This window comes from Onthophagus taurus, chromosome 7 (assembly GCF_036711975.1).
Source record: "Onthophagus taurus isolate NC chromosome 7, IU_Otau_3.0, whole genome shotgun sequence".
In the NCBI taxonomy this organism is placed as follows: Eukaryota; Metazoa; Arthropoda; class Insecta; order Coleoptera; family Scarabaeidae; genus Onthophagus; species Onthophagus taurus.
The window spans coordinates 9511115-9525366 of record NC_091972.1 but is presented as its reverse complement, the minus strand read 5'-3'; the positions used below and the strand labels follow the sequence as shown (position 1 = coordinate 9525366).

General features: G+C 27.0%; 1 protein-coding gene across 2 annotated transcripts in view; it reads right to left on the bottom strand.

Annotated features, from left to right (window-relative positions):
• Positions 1-1280: 1280 nt before the first annotated feature.
• The window catches only part of LOC111424575 (uncharacterized), a 39029-nt gene continuing 26057 nt past the window's right edge, over positions 1281-14252 (bottom strand). The window contains exons 4-7 of one of the 2 annotated variants that reach the window (XM_023058165.2): positions 6719-6942; positions 5760-5851; positions 3400-3592; positions 1281-1913 (exon numbers count right to left, since the gene is read on the bottom strand). In XM_023058165.2, the coding sequence (XP_022913933.2) occupies positions 1642-1913; positions 3400-3592; positions 5760-5851; positions 6719-6942 (781 nt within the window). In that variant the 3' untranslated portion in view covers positions 1281-1641. The remainder of the gene's footprint in view (positions 1914-3399; positions 3593-5759; positions 5852-6718; positions 6943-14252) is intronic. The other variant, XM_023058166.2, reaches the window with a different exon arrangement.

The following is a 14252-nucleotide window of genomic DNA, read 5'->3' as shown; positions in this document are numbered from 1 at the left end:
GGACTGAATAACAAAGATGACAGCGACACGGAGTAAAGATGAATGCAAGAGGAAACACATTAGGTAGTATTGTTTATCTACTGTGGATAAAGTATGCTATAGTTGGTCTAAGCAAGATATAAGCATTGAGTAAAAGTTATTAATTAATCATCACATTCATTCGTTTTAAAGTCGTATTCATATTATTTTTTGTATCACTAATAAGAAAAAATTCTGCAGGAATTAAAGAAGGTTCAAGAACACTGTTCTAAATTGCCATATAAAAGAAATTAAAGAAATCTCAAGATTTATTGAGCCTAAATTCTTTTTATGCCTTGTATGATGGTCAATCCTCATAATTTGTAACTAAGTATGGGTTAATGATTCTCGTTGATTCAAGAAGTTGCATTTTAATTAACATATTGTCCAGTAATAGCACCGCTTCTAATCACTTCTGGTCCCCTTACACACATTTTAGATCTTCATCTTAATTTGAAAATTTCTTGAAGAAAAAGAGTCAAAAGTGTAATTACACTTTCAGATTCAGATCCCATATTTTAGAGTGCAATAAAAAGTCTAGAATTACAGGCCTAGAAAAGAACTCTGAAGTTATACTAGTTTCAGGTGCCTGAACTCGTTTAAATTGTACAGGATAAATATAAGATTTCTGGATGTAAGAAGTAGTCCGGTATAACACTCCGCTGATTGTAAATTCCAAGCGAGAGGGAAGTCTAGAATTATACTACAAAGATCACAGGTTTTACATACTTCGAGAAAGTTGTTTTAGATTTCTTGTATAAACATTCCTTTCGTATTGTTATGTATTTGAAATCAATAACAATTTGCTGACGGAGTAGGCGAATGAAAACATATTAACCATGTCTAGATTCGGAAGGAAAAGATAAACAAATCTTAAATAACTGTTTTGAGCTAGATTAATCGTTTATTTGATGGGTGTTTGTGTTTGCATCGTGTTGCTGCTACACCTCAAGGAAGAAAATTAAAATAAAGATTGTGTTAAATTGACGGTAAGTATTTAAAATACGGAATCATCAATCTTCATTGTACTGTACTCGTTTTATTTGTTTTTAGGTATTCTCCGTAAGTTAATTAAGTCGAATTAGATATAACGAAGAAATAATTTTCAATAAACCTTGAGATTTAATTAATAAATTATATTTGGTTTTCGCAAAACCTTTTAAATTCTTTATATTTCCGTAACTTTGACGCCTTATTTTTTACAAGATGAGTATTTAATTCATTAAACTTGATAATATTCTAAATCACATCAAAAAACTGGCTAAAGTCTACTGTTACATTTATTATTTTAACAGCAACAGTTAACTAATTACATTATTAGGCCTCAACTACAAATTTTTTTATCAACACTTTATAATTTTTTTTTTAAATAAACAGATTTATTTTTATTAACTTCTATTTACAGATTATAAAGAAGGAATTAGAAATGTTTTTAAATTTTCCTACTACACAGCTTGAGTTTTTTTAATGTTTTTCAGTCTATATTTTAAAGAGAGATCCAAAATAAACGATTAGAAAATAGCGATATTCATAAAACAGTACATTCTTTATATAAAAAATATCACAAGTTAAATAATTAGTGAAACAATTTAAACCAGTCTTAGAAATACTCGATAAGTAATTTTACAAAACGTGTAAGTTTTCGCAAGATTTCGACTTACTAATATCGGCATTCATACAAATTTTTTGCAAAATCTCCCTAGCAATATTTAAACTAAGGCTAGTTTTCGAACCGTGCAATTTTTGCGTATCCTTTTTCGCCTTTTTCTTATCGCGATTTTCGCGTAATCGTATCTGTTTTAAAATCCCAACCAAAAGCTCGTCCACATTATGTTGTATTCCGCTCGATGTTTCAATAAACTTGCAATCTCTTGAAATTGCCAACGCTTTTCCATCTAAAATAAAAGAGAACAAAAAAGATCCCCATTTATCATCCGCGTTGGACAACCTCTATGTTATCAGTTTTTCTTTTACGCTTTCAATCATACCACACAAAATTTCCATTCAACAAAGGCTGTTTATGTGTTTAATCGATACTTTAATATTTATTTTATAAAATCAAAAGGTTGATGAGTTTAATAAATTTGAGGCTGACAGTGAAATTGATTTATAGCATAAATTAAAACTAAACGGCCTGGAATTGTGGAGATAAATCAATTTAACGTACTCGTATATAGTAAACAAAATTTTGTTTGATGTTATATTTTAAATTTAGTGATTTTTAGTTTTTTTTTTGTATTTTAAAAAGATTTTTGCTTGTCAAACACTTTATGTTTAGACTTAGAACTAGAAACATTTGGGATTAGCAGTACGTTTCTTAAGATGGCTAAACCCAAATTCTTCTAGTTCTAGGTCTAGTGTTAGTTTTAGTATTAGTACAATCAAAATATACAACAATTTAACGCTGAATAACAATTAAAACACTAGACCTAGTGTTTGTTCTAGCTTTACACTAGCACTATCACTAGAACTAACACAAGACCTAGAACTAGAATGATTCAGGTTTAGCCGTCTTGAGAGACGTGTGGCTAAACCCGAATGTTTCTAGTTCTCGGTGTAGTGTTAGTTCTAGTATTGCACTGGCACTAGTACTAGAACTAACACAAGACCTAGAACTAGAATCATTCGGGTTTAGCCGTCTTGAGAGACGTGCGGCTAAATCCAAATGTTTCTAGTTCTAGGTCTAGAGGTAGTTGTAGGTTTATACTAGCTGTATCACTAGAACTAACACAAGACCTAGAACTAGAATCATTCGGGTTTAGCCGTCTTGAGAGACGTGCGGCTAAATCCGAATGTTTCTAGTTCTAGGTCTAGTGTTAGTTCTAGTTTTGCACTAGCACTATCACTAGAACTAACACAAGACCTAAAACTAGAATCATTCTTGAGAGACGTGCGGCTAAATCCGAATGTTTCTAGTTCTCGGTCTAGTGTTAGTTTTAGTATTGCACTAGCACTATCACTAGAACCTAGAACTAGACCTGGTGCAAAACTAGAACTAACACAAGACCTAGAACTAGAATCATTCGGATTTAGCCGTCTTGAGAGACGTGCGGCTAAACCCGAATATTTCTAGTTCTAGGTCTAGTGTTAGTTCTAGTTTTGCACTATCACTAAAACTAACACAAGACTTAGAACTAGAATCATTCTTTACGTTAAGCTTTACGTGAGGTTTTACTTTATATTATATATATAGTTGCAATTAATTCTAAAGATAATTATTGCCCTTTGAAATTAATTTTAAGTAATTTTAGATGTAATTTACTGAAATTAATTCTCGTATGTATTCGTCCTCTTACGTATTAATTCTGAGTAAACTCCGACATTCACACTCTAATAAACTAACTTATTCAAAATTAATTTAGTTAAACGTTTATAACTCACCGTCCGCTGAAATAACCCGGGCTCTGGCTAAATCAGATTTATTCCCAACCACGATCACGCTTTTTTCCTGAGTATAACCCTCGCGCCACAAATAATTAAGTGTTTCTTCGGCGTGTTGAAAACTTGACTTGGTAACTATCGAATAAATTACGACGCAAGCATGCGGTTCGTATGTACTTAACGAATTTTCAACCTAAAAGAAGAGATAAACATCAAACGCTTTTCATGTCAATAAAACTGATTGTACGTATATTTTCGGCTGAATCAATTAGATTTCACAATAACAGGGAGAAATAAAAATGTAGGAAAACAAAATCCTATTATTGTGGTTATACGAATCGTGCTAAAAATGAAATTTCCCCCTATACACGGAGTCAACTCGTTACCGCTGCCGCGTCGTCACTGTTTATTTAAACACGAAATTTATGAATTCGACATTCTTCATAACGTTGTTGTGTTGCCGTTTCCGCATTGTTTCGCGTTTTTCAACATACCTTGGCGTTTCCGTTTCGTTTCATTCCGTTTTCTTTGTTCTGCGCGTTTATTTCGATCTTACCTGTGCTTATATTCTAAAGCCAGACGACGTTTATTATAAAATGTTACTAAAACGGTTATGTAATTACAAATTTGCCGTTGCTGTTGTCGTCGTCGTTGATATTTAACCAGGATTATCTGAGAGTACTGTTTTAATTAAAACTTGTTACTACATTGCGGTGATGAGATAACCTCGCGTACCGTAAAATATTTCCATGGATATTGGATTTATCAACTTTACTTTTGGAAAAGTTCAAATAACATTATTAGTTATTTCATGTTTTTTGTATTAATTTTATGATTGCTTTTTTAAAAATCGTTATTTAATTGCTAATATAATTGAAAAATACTGCTTTTTTTCTTGATAAAAGTTACAGTGGATTTCTTAAGTTGTATCTTAACCAATTTTGTAGAGTTGAAAGCCTGCCCAACGTGTCTTATTACCCTGTTTATGGCTGCATCACAAATTTTCTGTGAAGTTTGTAAGAAGAGGAAGCGAACTAAGTCTATGCTCAAATCTTTAATGCAGCGATTGCATACATAATTTATAGTGTTAAAAGGGCCTTTATGTCTGAATGAAGCTCTTTGGTGATTATAGGTAATATCTTTATCATTATTGTATGTTCCCTTTTTCACCTGAGCATGTCGTTTTTATTTTTCAACATCTTTATCTCTACCCTGTAACTCCTTTCATAATGTTGAATCATCCCTCCTCTGCTCCAGCCCATCCTTGTACTTTTTTGACCTTCTGCTTACTTCCACCCCGGATCATCCAGCTTCAACTCCTCTCTCACTATATATCCCGGAGTCCAAAATCTCTCCACCAACCTGTGTTTCTTCCACCTTCATATATCTGCTTCATACATTATCACACCAATCCATCAAACATTATATTCCGCCTGCACAAATTTCTTCCAAATATTCGTTCCCCCAAGCCTTTTTGGTATAAATATCACGATAACTTGCCTCTAACTAATAAGGATCTTATGAAATACTTCTATAACGGCAGAAATCACACCAAAAGGTGTCGGTGTTTTGTTGGGTTCAAATCTATTTCACAACAACAAGACTATCATTCAGATACAGCATGTTCAAAGCATATACTGGTGTGTTATTTTCTTGGAATAGTTTGTTGAAGAATAAAATAATAAATTTGAAATCAATTGGAATTTGAAACATTTGTAGTGGGTAAAACGATAACTGGATGTAATATTTCTACTTTCTGTAGATCAAGAGAAAATGAAAAAGAGGGACTTTGAAGACGAATTTCCCCGGCGAGTTATTTTTCTTACATCCGCCTTCCCGTGTATTCAATTTAGTTCACGCCGTAAAAGGGTTTTTACTTTTCTTTTCGTTCCACACCGAGTGTAAAATATTAGCAACCAATTCTCAAGCATGTTGATATTGTTATTCTTTTTCAATATCATTACTTAAACTGACGAAGTAGTTTATGTCATAAACCAAAACGTTTTTATTCAAATACAAAGTGATAAAGTGGGTTTGAAATCTATTTTTTTTACTAAAAATAAAAAAATAGTATGATTATTTTTTGTTGTATACACAGTCGATTGATTAAATGGTTTTTAGTCGACGCGGGGAGGATAAAGTATATCCGTGTTGGAGTTTCTGCACTTTCCCGATAATAAATCGCATGTCACAAAATGTTGGATGCCACGAAAACAACTCAAACAACAAGTCCTCCTCGTTCCGATTTGATGTGCTGGGGAGTCACTCGGCGAAATAAAGCCCACAGCAATTCCCAGGAGAAAGATTCTTTCACTTTTATATTAAATGAAAAAAATAAAGTTAAACAAAACAGTGCTTACAGACATTTCTGTTGATGGATGATCGATGAATATCATTTCTGATTCTTCACCATCGAGCAATACAGAAACTGTTCTTTCACCAAATTCATCATCTGAAACAAATTTTAGCTAAAATCAAAATAATTTCATAGAAGAATTAAATAAAAAAAAGAGATTTCGATGAGAATAACATTCAAATGTTATATAATGAAAGTTAAATATAATGAAAAGTATAATGAAAGTCTACTTGAACTACTAGAATGATATGAATTTAACAAATTTATGAGGAAATAACCCAAAAGTAGATGGATACTCAAAGTCCTTTGTACTTATTCTCGCAGCAACCATATAGACCCCAAAATCACCCAAAAGGATACACGAGATAATCAAACAACTGTGGTGGTTTCAAATATGTAATGTTCGGGTTTCATGGCCGCCCACATCCATTCACCAGTCCTTTAGCAGCTTTAATACTGTTAATTGGATGTAGGATAAGAACTAATAATATTATATTTCTGCAAAGTGTACTTTTTTTCTAGACAAAAGTATTCTTAAAAACAGGATGTGACTATTGTTTTGTGAAAACCAAAACAATTTGTTCAAATTAATAAAATTTAACAAATCATCACAAAATCAATATTTTTGTGATTTATATTTATTTCAAACTTTAAATAAAATAATAATCCTATTAAAATCGTGTTGCATAATCCGATTAATATTTTACGATTCGTCGAAAATCTTGATCGTTTAATGATTTAACGTGTAGGACAGGATTAACATTCGGATTTGAGGTCAAATTGTAATGCACGATGTGTTTGTAGGTGATTTCCATTGCAAATTTTCCTATATAAATGTTAAATTGGATTTAAAAATGCCAAAAAGCGTCAGGTTTATTATAAAATATTTGAAAACGTTTTGTATGATATATGAATTCATTTAACAATAAAAAAAAAGATAATAGAATATTTGAAAATAATTACATTTCTTACCCAAACTTGCATCATAAGTATTCATATATTCGGATGTCATAAATTGCGAAACTAACGCAGTTTTTCCAACACCGGAATCACCAAGCATAACCACCCGATATTTTGGTACTTCGATTTCTTCCGGTGAACCCAACGGAGTGGAATCGACGGTGTGATAACCGGAACCACAACAGGAGCCGTCGAAAGGCGATCTTTCACCGGATATATTACTAGCCCTTAAAAAAAAATTAAACTTAAAATATTATTTAATAATCTGAGATTGAAACCACAAGAAAATGGTGTTTTTTTTTTTATATTTCCAATTTTCATCAACGATTTTTTAAGACGACAAAGTGACTTCCTGGAACATAAGTTCCAATTTAATTCACGGCGGCTGGAAAATTGAGAAAACGAAGGAAAAAAACTCGTTTTCCAATCCCGACTCCGGAGGCGATCTTTAATAAGTACTTATTAAAGGATTTTCATTTTTTTTATATAAGGTTCGTTAATTGTGAATGCCGCGCGCTGGGTATTAAAGAAAACGGGAAACCTTAAATCGTTAAATAAAACTTCTTAGAAAAATCTTCTTTCAACAACACCCTGCTTTTTTTTGGTTTCATTTTACCTACGCTAACAAAATATCAGAATTTTGTTTATATAGTATGTTCTTTCGATCTAAAATATTGTCACTACTTCAAATCCACCGGAAGTAGACTACAAAATCGTTATTTTAGATGTTAAATATTTCAAATTTTCAATAATATTATCTTATAGTTTTCATATCATTCCATAAAAAAATGTGATTTATAGGTTTTATAATTTCTTCTTCAACCATTTATTGCAAGGAATTGCAATGATATTATCTTATAATTTGTATATCATATCTTAAACTAGAATGTTTAAGCTTCAATTTAACATACATATCATATTTTGATTCTTAAAAATGCAGTCGATATGATTTTTTGAAAATTTTGTTATTTTTCATTTATAAATTTGACAATTTCTTCTTTAAGATTTTTTTCTTGGAAATTTCAATAATATTATCTTATAGTTTTTATATCATATCATATACTAGAAACTTGAAGCTTCAATTTAACATGCATATCATATCAAAGTTCTTAAAAATACAGACGATATGATTTTTTGAAAATTTTGTTATTTTTGTTTATAAATTTGACAATTACTTCTTTAATATTTTTTGTCTGGAAATTTCAATAATGTTATCTTATTATTGCTATATCATATCATAAACTAGAATCTTTAAAGTACAATTTAACATACATATCATATTCAAATTCTTAAAAATAGAGACGATTTGGTTTTTTGAAAATTTCGTTATTTTTGATTTATAAATATGACAATTTCTTCTTTAATAATTTTTCCTGGGAATTTCAATGATATCATCTTATAATTTTTATATCATATCATAACCTAGAATCTTTAAGCTTCAATTTAACATACATATCATATCAAAATTCTTAAAAATACAGACGATATGATTTTTTGAAAATTTCGTTATTTTTGTTTATAAATTTGACAATTACTTCTTTAATATTTTTTGTCTGGAAATTTCAATAATATTATCTTATTATTGTTATATCATATCATAAAATACAATCTTTAAGCTTCAATTTAACATACATATCATATCAACATTCTTAAAAATACAGACGATATGGTTTTTTGAAAATTTCGTTATTTTTGATTTATAAATATGACAATTTCTTCTTTAATAACTTTTTCCTTGGAATTTTAATAATATCATCTTATAATTTTTATATCATATCATAAACTAGAATCTTTAAGCTTCAATTTAACATACATATCATATCTTTATTCTTAAAAATGTGGTGGATATGATTTCTTGAAAATTTCATAATATTTTTGATTTATAAATTTAACAATTTCTTCTTTAATAACTTTTTGCAGGGAATTTCAATAATATTATTTTATAATTTTTATATCATATCGTAAACTAGAATCATTAAGCTACAATTTAACATGCATATCACATCAAAATTCTTAAATATACAGACGATATGATTTTTTGAAAATTTCGTTATTTTTGTTTATAAATTTGACAATTACTTCTTTAATATTTTTTGTCTGGAAATTTCAATAACATTATCTTATTATTGTTATATCATATCATAAACTAGAATCTTTAAGCTTCAATTTAACATACATATCATATCAAAATTCTTAAAAATACACACGATTTGGTTTTTTGAAAATTTCGTTATTTTTGATTTATAAATATAACAATTTCTTCTTTAATAACTTTTTCCTTGGAATTTTAATAATATCATCTTATAATTTTTATATCATATCATAAACTAGAATCTTTAAGCTTCAATTTAACATACATATCATATCTTTATTCTTAAAAATGTGGTGGATATGATTTCTTGAAAATTTCATAATATTTTTGATTTATAAATTTAACAATTTCTTCTTTAATAACTTTTTGCAGGGAATTTCAATAATATTATTTTATAATTTTTATATCATATCGTAAACTAGAATCATTAAGCTACAATTTAACATGCGTATCACATCAAAATTCTTAAATATACAGACGATATGATTTTTTGAAAATTTCGTTATTTTTGTTTATAAATTTGACAATTACTTCTTTAATATTTTTTGTCTGGAAATTTCAATAATATTATCTTATTATTGTTATATCATATCATATACTAGAATCTTTAAGCTTCAATTTAACATACATATCATATCAAAATTCTTAAAAATACAGACGATTTGGTTTTTTGAAAATTTCGTTATTTTTGATTTATAAATATAACAGTTTCTTCTTTAATAACTTTTTCCTTGGAATTTTAATAATATCATCTTATAATTTTTATATCATATCATAAACTAGAATCTTTAAGCTTCAATTTAACATACATATCATATCTTTATTCTTAAAAATGTGGTGGATATGATTTCTTGAAAATTTCATAATATTTTTGATTTATAAATTTAACAATTTCTTCTTTAATAACTTTTCCCAGGAATTTCAATGATATCATCTTATAATTTTTATATCATATCATAACCTAGAATCTTTAAGCTTTAATTTAACATACATATCATATCAAAATTCTTAAAAATACAGACGATATGATTTTTTGAAAAATTCGTTATTTTTGTTTATAAATTTGACAATTACCTCTTTAATATTTTTTGTCTGGAAATTTCAATAATATTATCTTATTATTGTTATATCATATCATAAACTAGAATCATTAAGCTTCAATTTAACGTACATATCATATCAAAATTCTTAAAAATACAGACGATTTGGTTTTTTGAAAATTTCGTTATTTTTGATTTATAAATATAACAATTTCTTCTTTAATAACTTTTTCCTTGGAATTTTAATAATATCATCTTATAATTTTTATATCATATCATAAACTAGAATCTTTAAGCTTCAATTTAACATACATATCATATCTTTATTCTTAAAAATGTGGTGGATATGATTTCTTGAAAATTTCATAATATTTTTGATTTATAAATTTAATAATTTCTTCTTTAATAACTTTTTGCAGGGAATTTCAATAATATTATTTTATAATTTTTATATCATATCGTAAACTAGAATCATTAAGCTACAATTTAACATGCGTATCACATCAAAATTCTTAAATATACAGACGATATGATTTTTTGAAAATTTCGTTATTTTTGTTTATAAATTTGACAATTACTTCTTTAATATTTTTTGTCTGGAAATTTCAATAATATTATCTTATTATTGTTATATCATATCATAAACTAGAATCATTACGCTTCAATTTAACATACATATCATATCAAAATTCTTAAAAATACAGACGATTTGGTTTTTTGAAAATTTCGTTATTTTTGATTTATAAATATGACAACTTCTTCTTTAATAACTTTTTCCTTGGAATTTTAATAATATCATCTTATAATTTTTATATCATATCATAAACTAGAATCTTTAAGCTTCAATTTAACATACATATCGTATCTTTATTCTTAAAAATGTGGTGGATATGATTTCTTGAAAATTTCATAATATTTTTGATTTATAAATTTAACAATTTCTTCTTTAATAACTTTTCCCGGAAATTTCAATGATATCATCTTATAATTTTTATATCATATCATAACCTAGAATCTTTAAGCTTTAATTTAACATACATATCATATCAAAATTCTTAAAAATACAGACGATATGATTTTTTGAAAAATTCGTTATTTTTGTTTATAAATTTGACAATTACTTCTTTAATATTTTTTGTCTGGAAATTTCAATAATATTATCTTATTATTGTTATATCATATCATAAACTAGAATCATTAAGCTTCAATTTAACGTACATATCATATCAAAATTCTTAAAAATACAGACGATTTGGTTTTTTGAAAATTTCGTTATTTTTGATTTATAAATATAACAATTTCTTCTTTAATAACTTTTTCCTTGGAATTTTAATAATATCATCTTATAATTTTTATATCATATCATAAACTAGAATCTTTAAGCTTCAATTTAACATACATATCATATCTTTGTTCTTAAAAATGTGGTGGATATGATTTCTTGAAAATTGCATAATATTTTTGATTTATAAATTTAACAATTTCTTCTTTAATAACTTTTCCCGGGAATTTCAATGATATTATTTTATAATTTTTATATCATATCGTAAACTGGAATCATTAAGCTACAATTTAACATACATATCACATCAAAATTCTTAAATATACAGACGATATGATTATTTGAAAATTTCGTTATTTTTGTTTATAAATTTGACAATTACTTCTTTAATATTTTTTGTCTAGAAGTTTCAATAATATTATCTTATTATTGTTATATCATATCATAAACTAGAATCTTTAAGCTTCAATTTAACATACATATCATATCAAAATTCTTAAAAATACAGACGATTTGGTTTTTTGAAAATTTCGTTATTTTTGATTTATAAATATGACAATTTCTTCTTTAATAACTTTTTCCTTGGAATTTTAATAATATCATCTTATAATTTTTATATCATATCATAAACTAGAATCTTTAAGCTTCAATTTAACATACATATCATATCTTTATTCTTAAAAATGTGGTGAATATGATTTCTTGAAAATTTCTAATATTTTTGATTTATAAATTTAACAATTTCTTCTTTAATAACTTTTCCCGGGAATTTCAATGATATCATCTTATAATTTTTATATCATATCATAACCTAGAATCTTTAAGCTTCAATTTAACATACATATCATATCAAAATTCTTAAAAATACAGACGATATGATTTTTTGAAAAATTCGTTATTTTTGTTTATAAATTTGACAATTACTTCTTTAATATTTTTTGTCTGGAAATTTCAATAATATTATCTTATTATTGTTATATCATATCATAAACTAGAATCATTAAGCTTCAATTTAACGTACATATCATATCAAAATTCTTAAAAATACACACGATTTGGTTTTTTGAAAATTTCGTTATTTTTGATTTATAAATATAACAATTTCTTCTTTAATAACTTTTTCCTTGGAATTTTAATAATATCATCTTATAATTTTTATATCATATCATAAACTAGAATCTTTAAGCTTCAATTTAACATACATATCATATCTTTATTCTTAAAAATGTGGTGGATATGATTTCTTGAAAATTTCATAATATTTTTGATTTATAAATTTAACAATTTCTTCTTTAATAACTTTTTGCAGGGAATTTCAATAATATTATTTTATAATTTTTATATCATATCGTAAACTAGAATCATTAAGCTACAATTTAACATGCATATCACATCAAAATTCTTAAATATACAGGCGATATGATTATTTGAAAATTTCGTTATTTTTGTTTATAAATTTGACAATCTGTTCTTTAATATTTTTTTTCTGGGAATTTCAATAATATTATCTTATAACTTTTATATCACATCATAAACTAGAATCGTTAAGCTTCAATTTAACATATATATCATAAATATACAAGATGATTTGTACATCATCGGGGAATACTCCGAGTTGGATGACCGCTAACATTTATATTTAAATATACAGATATGTTAAATATATAATATTAATAGTATGACTTAAATATATTTTGTTCGTTATATCCGAATTCTGTTCTAACGAGATCCGTTATATCGAGGTTTTACTGTGTTGATATTTTGATATTGATGTTCTTGCGAAACAAGTTTTAAGTGAAAGTAAATAAAAAGTTGTTCTTATTTAAACGCTTTCGTTTGAAGTTACAAAAATAAATAAATTAAATGTTCTTTAACTATTTATCTTTTTCCCTTTTAGATGTCTACGAGATCATGAAATATGGGAAAACTCCACGCGACTCCCATTTAGTAAAGTTTTATTCGTTTAAAAAAATAGTATTGAAGTTAAAAAAATTAAAAGAAAAATCCTTTTCGGCTGTAATAGTACATAAAAATATTAACGACGAAAAAGAGTTAAAAAGAAAAAAAAAACAATTTCCGTTCTTTGACCGTAAAAGAAGCCGTAAAAAAATTTATGCTCCATCTTTAACCGTAAAACTTTTTCGATCTGAAAATCGAAGGGCAATATTGCAAAATTCCAATAACGATCAGCTGCTGTATGGGAATTTGGTTGGAAACGTTAATACAATTTGACGGTTGACATACCCGAACCGAGGTTCTAATCATACACCGCGTAATTAGATAGATTAAGTAACCGTAAAGGGGTATTTGAAGTAGACAGAGATAGCGATAGATTGAAAATTAGCAGGACATAATTTGCGATTCAAAGTTTATGATTAAAAATTAATTATTCGATTTTGAATGAATATATTTAAATTTATATTCAAGTATTGATTTATTAGTTATTTATGTTCAATAAACTTTATAAACTAGCTAAAGCAAACTGTAGTTTAGGATTATGTGTAACATTTGGGAGAAATTTCGATCGACCATTTAATTGGTGTTGGGATCTCCGCGAATGGACGGAAACTTCGATGGTCAAACTTTAGTAACCGCCCTACAACTCGGTTGGAAACCTTAATATTACTAATGGAGTATTTAATTTTGCAAAAGTTATATAATTAATTTTATTAGATAACAAGATTTCAAACGTAAAAAGAAAAAAATAGAAGAATTTACTTCACCAACTTCTATTCCATCGGATGTTTTCTTTGATGTGAAAAAAATTAATTGTGAGCAGAGATTGTGGACCGCAATAGAACTAAGGATTTACTAAATCTTTTTCTTCTTCTAAAGAGGATAGCAAAGAAGTTAAAACTTAACATGTAGAACATTATTGCGTTGATCATAAGAATTCAGGAAGATAGTGACAAATTTTTCAACTTTTATGCATAATACTTTATATTCATAGTAAAATGTCTAGTCTAAATCTAAAATATGGTTTAATGTGTACACAACCTAAATCAATTCATTTATAGGACCTTGGAAAGATCGCACAAAGTATCTTTTAATTTTTTTAACCCTTTATGTCCCGACGGTACTTTAAAGTACCGGTAATTTTAAACACTCATTTTAAATTGTAGT